At 42.2% G+C, this 17,803-nt stretch overlaps 1 protein-coding gene across 3 annotated transcripts in view; it reads left to right on the forward strand.

The window, feature by feature from the left end:
- Positions 1 to 17,803, forward strand: part of TRIO (trio Rho guanine nucleotide exchange factor) — a 258,160-nt gene that overhangs the window by 178,796 nt on the left and 61,561 nt on the right. For all 3 annotated transcript variants that reach the window (XM_082318867.1, XM_082318868.1, XM_082318869.1), the window contains exon 34: positions 5,036 to 5,279. In XM_082318867.1, coding sequence (XP_082174993.1) covers positions 5,036 to 5,279 — 244 coding nt within the window. The remainder of the gene's footprint in view (positions 1 to 5,035; positions 5,280 to 17,803) is intronic.

Raw genomic sequence — 17,803 nt, forward strand, 5'->3', positions numbered from 1 at the left:
TATTGGCTTGTAGACATAGGATGCTGAGCTGCAGGACACAAAGTCCTCATTCTTTACTCAGCACTCATAAGGCCTCTATTAGGTACAGCATCAAGTTCTGAGTACAGAATTTTAGCAAATTTGTGGGCCATTGGAAGAGTTCAGGGGAGAGGCGGGGGACTGATTAGACATGTACCATACATAACTTAGAAGGCAAAATAAAGATGTGGGACTAATGAGTCTAAAGAAAAAAGGCAGGAGGAAGAGCTTTAGGTTTTTAAGTGTGTAAAAAAAGCTACTACACAGAGTTACAGATCAGTCTTTTACCCATATTTCCAGTGGACAGGATGATATCAGAGGACTTATCTTTAATAAAAGATTGCAGTAATTTTTTTTTTATGGGTATGAAAATGTGAAGCCCTAGAGCAGAGTAGTTGTGAAGGCTGCAGAATCTCCATAACTGAAGATCTTTGAGAACAGTCTGGATAAATGTTAATCATGATTCGCATAGATGTAGTTGATCATGCTCTAGAGGAAGAGAAAGAAGTGGACTTGGGTAACTTAAGATCCCTTTCCAGCCTGTTTTTAATATCATGGGGTGTATCTTCATATTGCAAGACATCCGTATACTGAATACATCTGTAGCACTGACCCATCCTGAAGTATTGGAAGGTATAATAGAGTCCAGAGCGAAATATAAAATTTTTTGAGAGGGATATTTCTGCTCCATCAAAGCATCTCAGTTTTCTGAATGAGTGCTCTTACTGTACCCTTCTCAGTAAATATTTCTCTCTTCACCTTTTGCAGCATTCCTTCCATTCACCTTCTGTAGTTGTGTAGCCAGCATTTTAGGTGGCTAACGAATAAGAGAGATGACACTTGGCCCATTCATTCCGCCCTTCAACAGATCCTAGCCTCAGAGCTTGCTCGGATCTTAATGTCTTTTGAACTTGATCCAATGCATAGGAAATGAAATGGAGAGGCTGAAGGAAACAGTGTAGGTCTGATAGGTCTTTTCATGTTTGTGTTAAGTAGGTGAGCTGATAGAAACGTGAAATAATCCCAAGTACTATTTTGGTAGCTGAGAAGATGAGAGGCTTTTAGAAGAAAAGCTGTCATAGGGTGTTATCCTAAATAGTAAGAATTATGCTAGCTTCTCTGGGTGGTCAGTGGAGCAATATTTTATTTTTAACAAATTGTCTTTTGTGCACAGCTGGTAACATTTTGTACTGCTGTCTGTGTGAAGTTGTATTTCATTCTCATGCTTCTTTAAGTTTGTGTGTAGTACTTTGGAAAACAGAAAAAGGACTGAAGCAGCAGGAGACAAGCAAGTATTTAGTTCTGCCAGCTGAGACCGCAGAAAAGAAAAAGCTCCCATGAGTAGAAAAAATGCTAGCCAGAAACTAGACATGTCTCTGAGTATACACCTCTTTTCAGAGTCAGAAACCAAGTCTGGGCAGCTACCTCGTCAAAGCAAAATACTCTTTATTCGAGACAGAACTTTTGTTAGTCTCCCATTTCTTTCCTCCCATAGTGCGCTTCTTTCCATTTTAAAAGGGGATTAAAGATTTTCATGCTTGAAAAAATTGAGAAATCTTACTAGCTGCTCTCTTTCCTGTCCCATCTCCTCAGTGTAAAACTACTATGCGACAGTAAATTTAATTTGCAGTCCTGAGAGGAGGTTATATGGCCTGATGTAAAGGCCATTGTATGTGGCAAAACTCTTGTCAGTGGTGATCTTCCCAGATACCGGTGGCAGATGAACTCTTGGTGTGGTGTCTCTGACTTCAGCAAACCTACGCTAAGAGTGTATTCAGCCAGTGAGTGTGTTATGGTTTTGTTTTTTTTCCTCTCTACAAGCAACACTGATTAAAAGGCCTCAGAGAGATGAACATAGATGGTTAACATTAATTTCAGCAACAGCAAGACACTATGTCCTATGATAAGCTGTTTAATTAAACCTTGCGCCTTTTTAAACCTTTTTTTAATCTGTGGTTATATTTCTGTCTGGCTTTTGTTTCTCATCTTGTCTCTGTCTCTCTAGTTGCCATGTTTCAGACATAGCCTCATTTATTTTTATCTTGCATGATTAATTCAGTTTACATAAAGGGTTTCTTGAGAAGGATGGATAAAGTATATAAAGCCCTTGTTCAGCCTAAATTTGGATTTAGATGGTTTGTAACTCTTCAGTGCAAGTCAGTCTCCCAGTTTTGCTGCACCTCTTGCTCTTCCCTCCAGCCAGCCTAGAGAGCCTTGCCAAAGCTGTCCAACAACAGCTGTTGAGCAATGCGCTTAATCACAGACACTCCTTGCTGTCCAACTGCATTTAATCAGTGCGAAAAATGAAACTGCTTTCAGAAAGTGTGTCATGGAGAGAAAACGAGCAATGAAACAAAGAGGAAAGCAGCATTTCCTAACCGTAACTGTTGTGGGGAGAAAGAAGGGTTGTTATCCCAAAGGAGGGGAAAATTGGTAAATGCTTTCTTGGTCAGTTCTCCATGACGACGTAGATGTGTGCTGGGTAGAGAACATCATCGTTTTCAGTGTGTTAGGCAGCGGTGGAGAATTCCTGCACTAAATGGCATCTAACAGCATTAGTGCAAATTTGAGGGTGGTGTAGGACCAACAGTGGCGTGCGGGAAGTCTTACACACTGTACTGAAGTGTGATTGAATATTGAATTTCAGTGGAAATGCTGATCAGCTAGGATATCGGATTTCCACACAGGCTGAAAGACTGGGATTTTTTTTGTACTTTAATAGTTTCTGACATAGCCACTGACAGCCTTTGTTTGCTTTTTCCTTTAGCTTAATACTACATAAAATACGTAGTGAACATAAAATCTGAGATCTTACGGGGTTCTTTTTATTATTAGGGGAAGGAGAAGAAATAACATCTATATTAAAGCCAAAAACATGTGGCTGTTGCACCGGTCACAAAGTATATTTTAATCTCTATTTGTAGGAAGTGAAGGGTCAGGAAAGCAAGCAGAGCACCAAAGCTATGCTCCTGTAGGTATTTAGGAGAAAATACAAAGGCTAGATGCAGTTTCTGGAAAGTGTCAACTTGTTATTGTCTTGGTGCTTGCACTGATTGGGGGCGGATATGGACTCTCCTGAGAAAAATTTGGTCTGCATTGGACACCTTGTGAAGTCATACTTCATCAGCTTTTTTGTTAGTCCCCATCAGGCATACAGATGGTTTCAATTGTTTCTGAGTTTGTCTGAAGAAGGCTGTGACATAAATCAATACCAGAAAACAAGGGAAAGCTCTTTACTTTTTCCCCTTTGGCATAGTTTTGCATGGACTGAAAACTAATATAAGATGGAGAAAGAGTGTAAAGGAACAGGAAACTTTTTAATGAGAGAGGAGGTAGCATGTTTTGAAGATGTACCCACCCCCCTCAATTTGGGTACTGGGGCTGTCTGGAGAGATGTAATAGAAGCAATGTGATTAATTTTTAGCCCGGATCTAAATGGGTGCAACCTCATTTATCTTCCTTAAACACTAGATGTATGTGGCTTTTCTGCCCTTCTTGGCCCCCGCATCCCCCCAAGAAAACTTTTTTCTTCTTTGTGTGCACACACAAGCAAGGGTAGCTGGTGAGATTAGCAGGCAGAGACCATGGGAAAGCTCTGGAGTTACAGCAGACCATCTGCTAGGAGTTATGTCCTGTCATTTGTTGCAGGCTTGAGGAAGAGAAGGTTGGAAATAGCCTTTGAGTCTTACTGGGGTGTTGCTGGCTTTGTCATTTGCTCTAAAATTCTTGCTTGATAACAGTGTTATCCTAGAAAAGTTTTGATCTGGTGCTTCAGTTCCAGGCTTGTAATGAAAACTAACAAATAAGTAACAATGCAGTCTCTTATCTCCTTTTCCGAAAACTCATGGGACGTAGCTGGCAGCCATGCAAGAGCCTAAATGTAACAGTCAAAAATAGCGTGGCAGGAACCGTGCAGTACGTTGGTGTAGCGCATGCTTCTATATTTGCTGCAGTTGGAACTCTCACAGGGTATTTGTCCTCCTTTGTCAGCGCGAGCATTGCAGGATTACCTCGCTGAGGTGAAGGAGTTTACTGGCTTGGTCCAAAATTAATGAATTCATAGAAGTTGCCTACCAGCTGAGATCTGATATGAATGTTGTACTGAAGCAGCCTGAGCTATAGAAATATTCACGCACGAAAAGCTGAAGTAGCCTGGAATGCCATTGCCACATGGAAGGAGAAGGAATTCCCAGGCTGTTTGCTTAAGTTGGATGGGTGCTCTGGTGCTGAGCGATCTTGGGAACTTTGCAAAATTCTGATAATAATTTTCATTTCACATCAAAGTAGATGAAACAATCAAAGAGACAAAACTTAAGCTTAGGCAAAGTAATTCTAATGAAGTGTTTCGAAGAGGGGGAGGAAAACCCTGAGCTTGCACACTTTTAATTCAAGTTTGTGTGGTTTTATTTGGGGAATCAGCAAAAATGTGAAAGTTGTAAGCCCGTGTGGATTTTGTATCAAATAGTTAAGTATTTGGGAAGAACTTCATGCTGATTTTTATAATTATGTATGGTGTATGCCAGATGATTTTGTGACCTGCATATGTAGAGAGTAAACTGAGTGGGGTGGGAATAAGGCAGTAGGCTCATTCAAAAAAGATCCCTCTTTCTGCCTTGAATTTGCAAGATGACAAAGCTCATGAGTGACTGCATTTAGTAATATCTGGCTTTGTGTTGCCAATTATCACCCATAAAATATGTTCTGAAGCGACTGCTACTTCAGCTTTCGGTGTAAGGAGCAGTCTAGCAAGAAAAACCGCTTAAGTCCTCCGCCCAGTGCTGTCACAACTGGTGTGCTTTGAACATAGGCAGAGACAAGCAGAGTTAAAAATCTGTTCTAAAACGCCAGAACTGCCTGATTTTGAAATGATCTCTTCTTGATGTGGAAAGTCCCAGAAGCTTGCTATCTCATCCAAAGTACGAATCCTGCCAGGAATCCTAAATAGGTAATCGTGCGTGACGGGCGGTTTGATAACGAGCATTCATCTGGCTTCTCCTGCTTGTTTTTCCCCTCACAGTTGTCTGGTGGGTGCGAGCTGACGGTGGTAATCCACGACTTCACTGCCTGCAACAGTAATGAGCTGACAATCCGCCGTGGGCAGACGGTGGAGGTCCTGGAGAGGCCCCATGACAAGCCCGACTGGTGTCTGGTTCGAACCACAGATCGGTCCCCAGCTGCAGAAGGCCTGGTCCCCTGCGGGTCCCTCTGCATCGCTCACTCTCGCAGTAGTATGGAGATGGAGGGGATTTTTAACCACAAAGGTAAGAAATGCTGGAAACAAAGTCTTGTCATCAGTGGTGCAAGTTTTGGGTAATGGGGAGTACTGTGCAAACAGCCACTTCAGTGTTCTCACGCTGCTTCAGTTTCTAGTTTTTAATTAGATAAAACACAATGCTTTTAGCAACCTGCAGTCACACTGTCTATTCGGAAATAAGCAGTCAGCAATTCCCAATGTTAAGTGAAAATGTGGCTGAAGACAGGGAAGAACTTTAAGCAAATTATGTCTTGGTGAACGGAGTTATATATCATGTTAGATCAAGCTGCGATGATAGGAAGATCTATACCTGTTGTGTGCTGAAAGGGGGGAGGGAAGAAAATCTCCAACATGCAATATAAGTGGCTCCTGAGAAACCCTGCAGTAAGAAGTTATGACAACATCAGGCTCAGCAATGGAAAAGGTAAATACACGCATTCGTATGCCCTGGCACAGGAACTGGCTATTTGGACTCATGTATTTTACTTAACTTTTTTCCAAAATAGCAGTGGCTATAGAGTTTTCCAAAATAGCAGTGGCACGTTCATCACTTTTTCCCAGAGCAGCTCTGAAATCTTACTTTGTTTTTTCAGATGCATGAAAGAATGTGCCCCTGAAGGGTGCAACAAAAACCCGATAATTTTTTGAAAGTTTTTAAGGCTTTGGTGTGCTGTAGTCCTTTGGCTCCGTAAACTCCCCAGGCTCACAGAGTAGTTTGTTATTAGAGAAAAAGCTTGCTTGCTCCGTTTGAAACTACTTGAGTTTACAGCCTGTGAACAGAAAGCAATGTAAATTTAAAAAAAAAAAAGAAAAAAAAAACCCACAACACTAGAAAACCAGTTCATTAGAAGGTGTTTCATCACATGCTAGGGGAAAAGATGCATTTCAAAAAGTTTGTTATTGCAAATAACAAGATTAGCAGGAAAGTGGTGTTGGGGAAAACTTGTTTTCCAAAACACAAAATTCCAGGTTTGGAGAGTTTTTCATAAATATAACCACAAATTTTTCAATTATTCAGTCCATCCCACCTATCACATTACAATTTTTCCCCATTTTTTTCAGACGCTGTATTAATGTGCTTGGCTAAAACAGGGGACAGCTTGTGTTTCTTACATTAGGAGCATGCACAGCAGGAACTTCCTGAATGCAGGGCAATTGGGAGGGGGAGTCTGAAGGACTGAGCTGTATAGTTGGAATGCTTTTTCATCCTCTTGTGTCCTATAACAATTTGGATAGAGAAAGTTTGCAGTTGTTCTGATGATAAAATTGGAAAATGTAGTTAGGTATCACTGGAACATTTCTTCCTTTGACTAGGAGGTGAAATCATGGAAATGTCAATGGGATTTTTCTTTTTTTTTTAACAACGCTCACAGAATTGATAAATCCAATTTCCTTTGGAGCTAGGGGACTTCACCTTTGAATGCAGAGAATTTTATTAGGAGAGGCAGATTGTACTGGACAATATATGTTATGTGAAGAACACTGAGCGTGTCAGACTCCTGAGGGAGAGACAGAGCTGTTTTTGTCTTTGAGAGGTTACTTTTATTAATCAAACCAGTGGTCATAACCTGTATTGCTTTTTTTCCTTTAATGGTTGTTTGGGGAAAATGGAGCAGAGCATTGTAAAGTTACTTTAGTTTCTGTTCAAAATGTTGCTTTGAAATAAAGAGCGTTAATTAATTATATTAATCATGGAGACTGAAGAAGAAAAGGCCATTGCTAGAATGAGCATGATTTGCAGGGTTGAATGCAGCCTCAGAAGTGACTTCTGTCCCTGCCTCTGTCACAGCCTTCCTGTGGGATGTTATGGCATGCCATGTAAACCCCAGCTGATAAGAAGCAGCTGCTAATTGTTTATTCCCACATTACTGGGTGTCAGGCTTTAGGAGCTGGATGTTTGATTTGTAAAGTTTCCCATGCATGTGACTGTGACAGAAGTCAGTATGAACTGTCTTGAACATGCAAACTATTATATGTTAAGTAATCCAGGGAGGAAATAAAAAGGCAAAAAATGAAATGACTTTAGACTGAGTACTTGAAACCACTGGGTACGTTTGACTTCGGTCTCTACCTCAACTTTCTATTGCTTGAAAGAGGTTGATAGTGTTCACTTCACAGAGGGATTAGAAAAATTAAGCAAAATTAGTGGAGTGCTTTGATTTTATTTTTTCCCCCATAGTGAAAAGTACCTCAGACAATCCCACAAAGCAATTACTCATTCTCAAGTGCTGCATTTCATTACAGATCTTTAAATAAGGCATTGGGGAATTTGCTAATCAGAAGAATGGAAAAACCATTAGATTATATTCTCAGAATTGTTCATTGTGGGCATTGATTGAGGTATGAATTCCTAAAAAATAAAACAAAACAGAAAACAACCTCCATAACAAAGAGCGAGTGAATGACTAATGTAATTTAAGGCAGTCCATGTACTTGCGTGGATAACTCTTAAATGTTGTATTTCCTAGATTTCTAGTGCTTGATTCTGTGACTTCAGTCTTTTAATACGGATTTTTTTTTTCCTTTTTTGACCATAATTCAGTAAAACTTTCAGGGTTTTCGAATGATTCAACAAACTAGGATATTGCCCTCTGGAGTTTTTAGGTCTGAAAATACATGTGATATGTCAGGCTCGCAGTGTGAGCATCAGGTCTGAGTCATTCTGTACAGTTCATGGGCTAGGCCACGTGCAGTAGACACGAGTCTGGAATTTGTGCATGTCTGGCATCACAAGCTGTTGCGAGAGGCTCAGGGAGAGAGAGGTTTTATGTAATTCCAAAGGAAAAAGTGAGGTGATCACCATCAGAAGTGGTGGGGGTAGATGCTTGGATGTTGAGTGCTTACCCTATACAAATGGTTTGTTGAAGTGAAGAGTTTTGCACTCCTTTCAGTATCTATGGACCCTACAATTTTGATCTTTTCAACAGTCTTTATCAATACTGTTCGCCAGTTAAACAAGTTGGAGAGCTTGATAAATTACATAAGTATATCAGAGGTGAAGTGAGCTTCAAAGTTTTGAAATGGCAAACCTCTTCTAATTTACAGCTGATTCTTAAGTTGTGTAAAACCACATTTCATCACTGAATACAGAAATGTTGGGTGGTATTTAATGCCTTAAATAATCTGAAATTATTATCCAAAGTAGGGTAACGTGAAAGATGATTAGAACAAAACGTATCTTCAATGAAGACTAGTTCTGACAGCTGATCTTGGCCATTCCTTGTCAGTCCACATGTTATCTGTCAACCATGAAAGGTAACGTTGTTTTATTTTCATGTTAGAAGACAGCCCCAAAAATGACCCTCATCACTTGCCTACAAGTGTAGGTGTTACTTGTCCTCTAAGAATGTGTATTGCTTTAAATATCTGATCAGTATCAATGGGTAAAAAAAATGCATTTACAGTATCTTCAATCTTTAAAATTTTATAGTAGTTAAGATAACAAACATTTTGTTAAGAGTATGGGGAAAGCATTACATAGAAAAAAGGCATTCACTAGGTGGATAGTCATTTAGGGGGAGGGTTGATTGCAGGTTCCAGACCTCTTGCTCGTTCTGCTGGATATCAAATCTACTTTGTAAGTTATTTGGGTCATTTAATCAATTTGAGGTGCAGTTCACAGATGAGTACATTTTAAAAAATCTAAATCCATTTTATAATGGGGAAAAAAGACAAACAAGTGGGTAGTGAAGAGGTTGAAGAACAGTTGGTGCACTCTACAAAAAATAAATTACTAGCTTTGGAAGAACATGTTTTTCACAAGTAATACATAAGGCAACAATTTTTTTTGCAATGATTCTCCACATGTTATTGGGTGTGGGGGAGAAAGAATGTTCCTGTTGTTTTATTTGGTGCTTCTCTCTTTTTTAACAAGGGTTTCTTTTCATTCTGTGGTACATCCTTTTTATAGGTGCACTTCTCTTTCCTTTGTTTGCAGGGCATTTACACAGCTACAGAGCTTTGGGTAAAGGGCAGGGGATAGGATTCAGTATAATGAAATTGAACTTGTAAGCTCAGAAAAATTGGCAGGTATTTAAAATTCTTTGTGAATCTCTCGCCTGTTTAGATCACAAGTTCACTGTCTTTTCCAACTTTATGAGTACTTCTGAAGTCTGAAGAATTTGTGACAGTCCATCATATCCCTTCTGTAGATGCTACTGTTTGGAGAACTACAAAGGCTACAACAACCCTTTTGCTCATGAGGCTTACATTAACATGTCTTCTTTATAAGTTATGAGGTGGTTTTGGGACCATATCTAACTGCCAATTCATGTTACTATCTGTCTGGTTCAAAACTTGTCCACAGACATCTTTTTGTTTACCTGGAGGTACAATGTCTGCTTGTTTTATATATTCTTATAATTCAAGTATCTGTATAGGTTTGTTTAGATCTGAAAGGTAGGGATGAGACTTAGCCACAAAAGCTATGGCCAGAAGGGATGTGGCGACACAGACGGAGCTCCCACTCAAACATGCAGCCACCCAGGTCTCTGGCTGCAGGGAGTGCCAGGGCCTTGCTCTGGTGACAGAGGGCTGCCGAGACAACACCTGCGTGAGGTGCGAGCAGGTGGAGGACCTGCTCAGCACGGTGGCAGAGCTGAAAGAAACAACTGAGAACTGGGGCAATTACTTGAAGGATCAGGAGCGCAGGTTTCCCCCATCCCATCCATAGCTGGGAGGCATATGGAAAGGAACAGGAAGACCCATCTCATTAACACGTGGCTCAGAGGCTGGTGCCAGAGGTGGTATTTTGGGTTTTTCAATCATGGGGCAGTTTACATGGCACCAGGCCTGCTGGAGACAGATGGGGTTCACTTGTCGCAAAGGGGCAAAAGGATTCTGACTCAGGAGTTAGCAGGCCTCATTGAGAGAGCTAAAACCAGGCTTGCTAGGGATGAGCCTAGGGGTGGCATGCCTGTGTTGGAGAAGAGATATGTAGCCCAACTGAAGTGCATTTACACCAATGCACGCAGCATGGGCAATAAGCAGGAGGAGCTGGAAGCCATTGCATGGCAGGAAAACTATGATGTGGTCGCCGTCACGGAAACATGGTGGGATGACTCACACAACTGGAGTGCTGCAATGGAGGGCTACAAGCTCTTTAGGAGGGACAGGCAAGGAAGGAGAGGTGGTGGGGTAGCCTTGTACATTAGAGAGTGTTTTGATTGTCTAGAACTCAATGAAGGTAATGATGAGGTTGAGTGCTTATGGGTAAAGATCGGGGGAAGGCTAATAAGGCAGATACCCTGGTGGGAGTCTGTTACAGACCACTCAACCAGGATGAGGAAACAGACGAAGTATTCTACAAGCGGTTGGCTGAAGTCTCACAATCCCTAGCCCTTGTTCTTGTGGGAGACTTCAACTTACAGATATCTGCTGGAAATACAACACAGCAGAGAGGAAGCAGTCTCGGAGGTTCCTGGAGTGTGTGGGAGATAACTTCCTGACGCAGCTGGTAAGCGAGCCAGCCAGGGGAGGCGCCCCGCTGGACCTGCTGTTTACGAACAGAGAGGGTCTGGTGGGTGATGTGGTGGTCAGAGGCTGTCTAGGGCACAGCGACCATGAAATGATAGTTTTCAATTCTAGGAGAAGTAAGGAAGGGGGTCAGCAAAACCGCTACCCTGAACTTTAGAAGGGCAGACTTTGGATTGTTTAGGAGTCTGGTTAACAGAGTCCCTTGGGAAGCAGTCCTGAAGGGCAAAGGAGTCCAGGAAGGCTGGATGTTACTCAAGAAGGAAATCTCAAAGGCGCAGGAGCAGCTCGTCCCCATGTGCTGCAAGTTGAGCAGGCAGGGGAGAAGACCTGCCTGGCTGAACAGAGAGCTTTGGCTAGAACTCGGGCAAAAGAGAGCCTACCGCCTTTGGAAGAAGGGGCAGGTGACTCAGGGGGATTACAAGGGTGTTGTGAGGTTATGCAGGGAGAAGATTAGAAAGGCAAAGGCCCAGCTAGAACTTAAAGTGGCCACCACCGTTAAAGATAACAAAAAATGTTTCTACAAATGTATCAGTGACAAAAGGAGGGCCAGAGAGAATCTCCCTCCTTTGTTGGTTGCAGAGGGAAACATTGCCACGAAGGATGAGGAGAAGGCTGAGGTACTTAATGCCTTCCTTGCCTCAGTCAATAGTCAGACTGGCCATCCTCGGGGTTTTCAGGCCCCTGAGCTGGGAGATGGAGATAGGGTGCAGAATGATGCCCCAGTTGTTGAAGAGGTGGCAGTCACCGACCTGCTTCTCCACCTGGATGCTCACAAGTCCATGGGGCCAGACAGGATCCACCCAAGGATACTGAGGGAGCTGGGAGAGGAGCTGGCCAAGCCACTTTCCATCATTGATCAGCAGTCCTGGTCAACCAGGGAGGTCCCAGATGACTGGAAGCTAGCAAATGTGATGCCCCTCTACAAGAAGGGTCAGAAGGAGGATCTGGGGAACTACAGGCCTGTCAGCCTGACCTCGGTGCCAGGAAAGGTCATGGAGCAGATCTTGAGTGCCATTATGCAGCAAGTGCGGGACAACCAGGGGATCAGGCTCAGCCAGCATGGGTTTATGAAAGGGAGGTCCTGCTTCGCTAACCTGGTCTCCTTCTATGACAAGGTGACCCGCTTGGTGGATGAGGGGAAGGCTGTGGATGTTGTCTACTTGGACTTTAGTAAGGCCTTTGACACAGTTTCCCACAGCATTCTCCTGGAGAAGCTGGCTGCTCACGGCTTGGATGGGTGCACTCTACGCTGGGTTAAAAACTGGCTGGACGGCCGAGCCCAGAGAGTTGGGGTGAATGGAGTCAAATCCAGTTGGCGGCCAGTCACGAGTGGTGTTCCCCAGGGCTCAGTATTGGGGCTGGTCCTGTTCAACATCTTCATTGATGATCTGGATGAGGGGATTGAGTGCACCCTCAGTAAGTTTGCAGACGACACCAAGTTGGGCAGGAGTGTTGATCTGCTGGAGGGTAGGAAGGCCCTACAGAGGGACCTGGACAGGCTGGATCAATGGGCTGAGGCCAACTGCATGAGGTTCAAGAAGACTAAGTGCTGGGTCCTGCACTTGGGTCACAACAACCCCATGCAACGCTACAGGCTGGGGGAGGAGTGGCTGGAGAGCTGCCTGGTGGAACAGGACCTGGGGGTGCTGGTCGACAGCTGGCTGAATATGAGTCAGCAGTGTGCTCAGGTGGCCAAGAAGGCCAATGGCATCCTGGCTTGTATCAGGAATAGCGTGGCCAGCAGGACGAGAGAGGTGATAGTGCCCCTGTACTGGGCACTGGTGAGGCTGCATCTCAAGTACTGTGTTCAGTTTTGGGCCCCTCACTACAAGAAGGACATTGAGGTGCTGGAGCGTGTCCAAAGAAGGGCAACGAAGCTGGTGAAGGGTCTGGAGCACAAGTCTTATGAGGAGCGGCTGAGGGAGCTGGGGTTGTTTATCCTGGAGAAGAGGAGGCTGAGGGGTGACCTTATTGCTCTCTACAACTACCTGAAAGGAGGCTGTAGCGAGGTGGGGGTCGGTCTCTTCTCCCAAGCAACAAGCGATAGGATGAGAGGAAACGGCCTCAAGCTGCGCCAGGGCAGGTTTAGGTTGGATATTAGGAAAAACTTCTTCACCGAAAGGGTGGTCAGGCACTGGAACAGGCTGCCCAGGGAAGTGGTTGAGTCCCCATCCCTGGAGGTATTTAAAAGAGGTGTAGATGTGGTGCTTAGGGACATGGTTTAGTGGTGGACTCGGCAGTGCTAGGTTAACGGTGGGACTTGAGGATCTTAAGGGTCTTTTTCAACCTTAATGATTCTATGATTCTATGTCTCAGGAACATGGTAACATACTATGCACCACTGCGGTAGTGAATACTGGCTTTTGATTTTGTTTTCAGGGTACTGTCCTGTGCCATAAACAGAAAAATGTTATTTCAGCAGGGTTTGTTTTTTTTTTTCCCATCTGTAGTATCTCTCAAAGAATCTACCATAATAAGGAGGATCAAACGGCTGACGCTTTTCAAGACAAAGGTTGACAAATTTGTTTAAAGAGCTGTGTAGTAAGGCCTTTTCTACACCTGCAATACGGGAAGGAGTGATGTAGGGCAGATGTTGGAGGTGTCAGAGCTGCTCTTGAATTGGTGTAGGGACCTCCTATTCAGGAATTAAGAAAAAGAAAAATTGCATTGGTGATCTAGAGATATTTCCCCAGAAAAGAGAGAGATTTTATAGGTGAGGCCACAAAATGGGATAAAACAGTCTTGACTTTGTTACATTAAGTAAGCTTGCTCTTGCACAACTGGAGACTTTCTATTCAGAATTTTAATTTTAGATGAAAGGGGAAGGGGAGAGAGTAAAGGTAAAACGTCTCACCTATGATCAAGAGCTTTGAAAGTTATGATTGAGAAATAGAGTGTTTCCGTGTTGAGTCCAAGTACTTTTATGTAGCAGCAGAATTTGATCAAGTAAAATGGGAGTCCAGTTTGAATAATTGAAGAAGGACTCAGTGTTTGTAGTGGAAGAAAAGGAGGATGACTTGGGCAGCAATTGTTTGCTTGCAAGCAGAGGGAGGCTGTAGAAGGGGAGGATTTGCTGTTTTGAGACTCCAAGCAAGTGAAGCATGGGCCATGTGTAAGGAAAAAGGATCCCCACCCGTGGCTCAGAGCCAGAGTGCTGCCTGTGAGACTGTCTGACAGTGTTTGCAGCTGCAGGAAATGAAAGTTACAGCCCAGGCCAGCAGGGAAAGTAACTCCTACCAATGAGTAGGTCCGGACTTGCTTTGCCTTGGTGCCTCGAGGCCATGTGGCAAAAGGTGAGGACTGTAGTTTCCAGGGCACCATACAGAAAGGGATCTGCTTCTGCTACACAGCTGGATGTGATCACATGCAGAAAGTGATATCGAGGAATATGTTGTACTTGTACAAGATGCTAAATGTCAATCTAAAAAATTCTGTTTCTTGATGAATCAGTTATCTCCTCATAAAATTTCCTAATAACGGGCTGCCCATTCAGATAACCAGGTAGTAGAAAGCCTTATGAGGAGCTCACGGGAGGCAAAGCCGAGCAGTGAGTTGGATTTCACACTCCGCTTGTGTAACTTAGGCAAAAACTGTAATAGCCATGCTGCAGTGTCAGTTCAACTTATTTATCAGGCAGACTTGAGCTTGAACAGAGGTGCAGACGTTTTAATAGCTGAAGTTCAGCTTCACGATTATCAGTTGTTTTGAAAGCCTAATAAATCATAAATTTCCATGTAATCACAAATATTTTGCCAAAAAGCATTACTAGTCGAATAGTGGCAAAGATCGTTTGAATTTAGCTTTTTTTTGTGTGTGTGTGTGGTTTTTCAAACATGTTCTCATGCTTTAGTCCAGGTAAATAAAATAGCTGCAGTATAAAGTAAAACAAGAATTCTCTATCCTGACTTTTCCACCTTGTGGTTTCAGTTGAGTTTGCTGTTAAAAACATGGTTTGAGCATAACTAAACTTAAATATAATGTCAGCAATTGACTGTGGTCCATTAGATCATAATCTTTTCATTGAGCTTTATAGCCAAACTATATCAGATGGTCAGAGTTAATAGCCAAATTCTAATTCAGCCTTGAATAAACAGTAAAGTCTGTATGAATTGCTTCCTTGGCATTGTGCAGTCCTAAACTAGATAAAGAGATTCAATGAATCTCACAATTTGAATTTCCAGAAGAGTTCTCTCTAAATCAGATTTATATGTGCTCCGAAACATCATAGGATTTATTTCTGCATAAACCTGCCTCTAACTCCTGCACTGTTCTTTTATCATAACCCAGCCCAGGAAGACCTGTCAGATAATATCTGTATTTCCCATGCTGACTCTATTTGTGGGCATAAGTATGTGGTTAATTTGTGTCTGGAATTTTTGTACATAGGTAATGAAAGCTTTTTGCCCTGCTTGGGCAAAGTATTTTCTCAGTATTACAGCTGAGAAAAAGAAGAAATTTTATAATACTGGCTTGAATGTACTTTTGGTCCAGACAGCTGCCAAATATATTTCTCTTATATATCATAGTTGGAAAGGAAATCGGTGTGTAAAAAGTATCTGCTTCAGAACAGATGTATTTGCACAGCTGATCTCTGGGAGGTAGAAGGTGGATATAAACCAGCAATTCTGATGGCTTTAGATTTCCCAAGAGAGTTGTTACTTTGCTTGCAATTAGCCTTTCTCTGACAGCAGGTTCTTTTTCTAACCAAGGTTTTGAAGCAGAACAGAGTACAAACTAAAATCATATCCTGCAAATGTTGTTCATATGTTGCAATTGAAGAAAAACATCCTGGAGTGGTGTTTATTTTCCTTAACTGTCCCTCTTCAGGTGCAACAAACTGTTGAAAAAGTTGCTTCAGTGTTGAGAATTACTTCTTGAGGGTGTCTCCGTTATCCATATTTTGCTTTGGGTTAAGTAAATCTTCAGACCTGGTGCTCCAAAGAGCACCTGAGAGCAACCCAAAGAATTTCTCTTCCATTGCAATGAGTAAGTAGCTTGGCAGGGTAGTGAGGGACAGGGAGAGTGGGGCCAGGGTCACCTGTTTGGACAGGACAGTGCTCCTATAAACATGGAGTTGTCACAGCTGTGTGGTAACTGCCTTGTTTGTGACGGACGACAAGGACCTATTGGTGTATATTTTTCTGCAGCTGGGGTGGCTGTTCATTTCCAAGGACCATCTGGGATGTTTTACGTGATGCGTTTTTCTTCTGTCACAGAACTGTATAATATTGATGGTGTCCATAAGGACTTCTGTTCTTTTTCCGACTCTCTAGTTTTTCTGGCACTTTTGCTGCTGTGACTCATATTCTTAAACTTGGTATTGGGAGGAGTATTTATGTGTTTTGTGTTTAGTGGAGAGGAGAAAATTGTTGAGGAGCAGTCTAGAGCCGATGTTCTTGTGCACCTTTCAGGAGATCACCACATTACATCACATCACATCATCTGTCATCATTACCACCTGCAGGTGAAAGTAGCAGGATTTAGCATTCCACTGACTTCCTCCAGTTCTGTTTTTGTGAGGAGACTGCTGAAAGTCCGTGTCCCATTGACTTCATTTCACTTTTCCTGCAATCAAATAGTAAAATATTAGTCTCTGTTATGCATGCTAAATCAGAAATGCTGCATCACTTCTAACACAACTCTCAGAAGCTTTTTAACAGATGCCCTTGACATCTCTTAAGTTGTTGGCATTGGTTTCAAATCACTGCTTCATTACGCCATGTTTTTGCTACCATTTTGAGTGCATATTCACTGATATAGGCATAGTTCCAGTTTGGGACATGCTTGTGTTTTCTCCTAGCTTTGCGTTGAGTACAAATAGCAAGACATTTTTCTCTATCTGGGACAACTATTGAACTTAAATTCACCATTCTCTAACATGGAAGTTACGCAAATAAGTGATGGAATTCTTAGAGCAAACTGTGTAAAAGAGGCTGTTGTAGTAAGCGAATAGCACCATTAAAACATTTCATGATCCCAGGAAAAGTACTCATAATGCTTTCAGAAATTTGCAGTATGCGTTTTCTAGGATGGATGCATAATGGTTAACCACTATAGCGACAGAAAACATTTATATCACTGACACGCAGGCATAATAGTAAAGGCTATCTTAGGTAAGCTTGTTATCGAGTTGTCCTTGATGACCAGAATCCTGTAGTCATTTTCCCTGTGGTCGTAAACCAGCCGTGTCCAGCCTACTGTATGTTAACCATTTACAATGCAGCAGAAATAGTCCCTGTTACAAGAAGCAGTTAAAAGTATGTCAGGTTTTCAAGAGCAGACTGGACAAAGCCCCAAGTAATCTGGTCTGATCTCATAACTGACCCACCCTTTTGAGCAGAAGGTTGGACTATATGGATTTTTGAGGCCTGTTTCAGCTTGAGTGATCCTGTGATCCTATGCTAAAAGTTAGAATTGCCAGCACGGACTTATTATGTTCTAAGTGTTCCCTGGAGTCTTGGACTCACTTTAGTGTCTGTGTGACATCAGAAATGCTTAAGATTTTGCCCAAAATATATTCATTCCATGTAAGAAATGGAAAGGAATCATGAAAAGTATTTCTGCTCATGAAAAGCGCTAGTTATTCTTGTTGCACCATGCTGCATGTGATCATAGCCTTGTTAGGCATATGTTCATTTGTTAATGTAAGCTTTAAAGTATTAGTGATATGGAGATTCCTTAAACATAGAGTCTAGGGAAATCTAGTTGCATGTAAGAACCTGCAAATATGCTTGAAGGAAGGAAAGCTGCTTGGGAAGCCACCTGCAAAGAGGACTGAGTAAAGCTAAATGGTCATCTCTTGCTTTCTACAGAAAAGCTTAAGGGACGTGGAAGTAAATGGGGTTTTTTAAATGTAGGGAATTGGTAGTGATGAAAAGGATCCTGAAAGAGAATGAGAAAGAAAGCAGGGCTCACTAGCAAAAAAGTATATCAAGTGAAAGTTGTTGTGTTTTTTGTTTGTTTTTTGTTTTTTGTTTTTTTTTTTAAAAAGAAAACAACACAAAAAAAACAAAAGGCTGAAGACTGGTTGAGTGAGTGGATTACTTTAGGCAATAT

This window comes from Platalea leucorodia (assembly GCF_965183815.1).
Source record: "Platalea leucorodia genome assembly, chromosome: 1".
NCBI lineage: Eukaryota > Metazoa > Chordata > Aves > Pelecaniformes > Threskiornithidae > Platalea > Platalea leucorodia.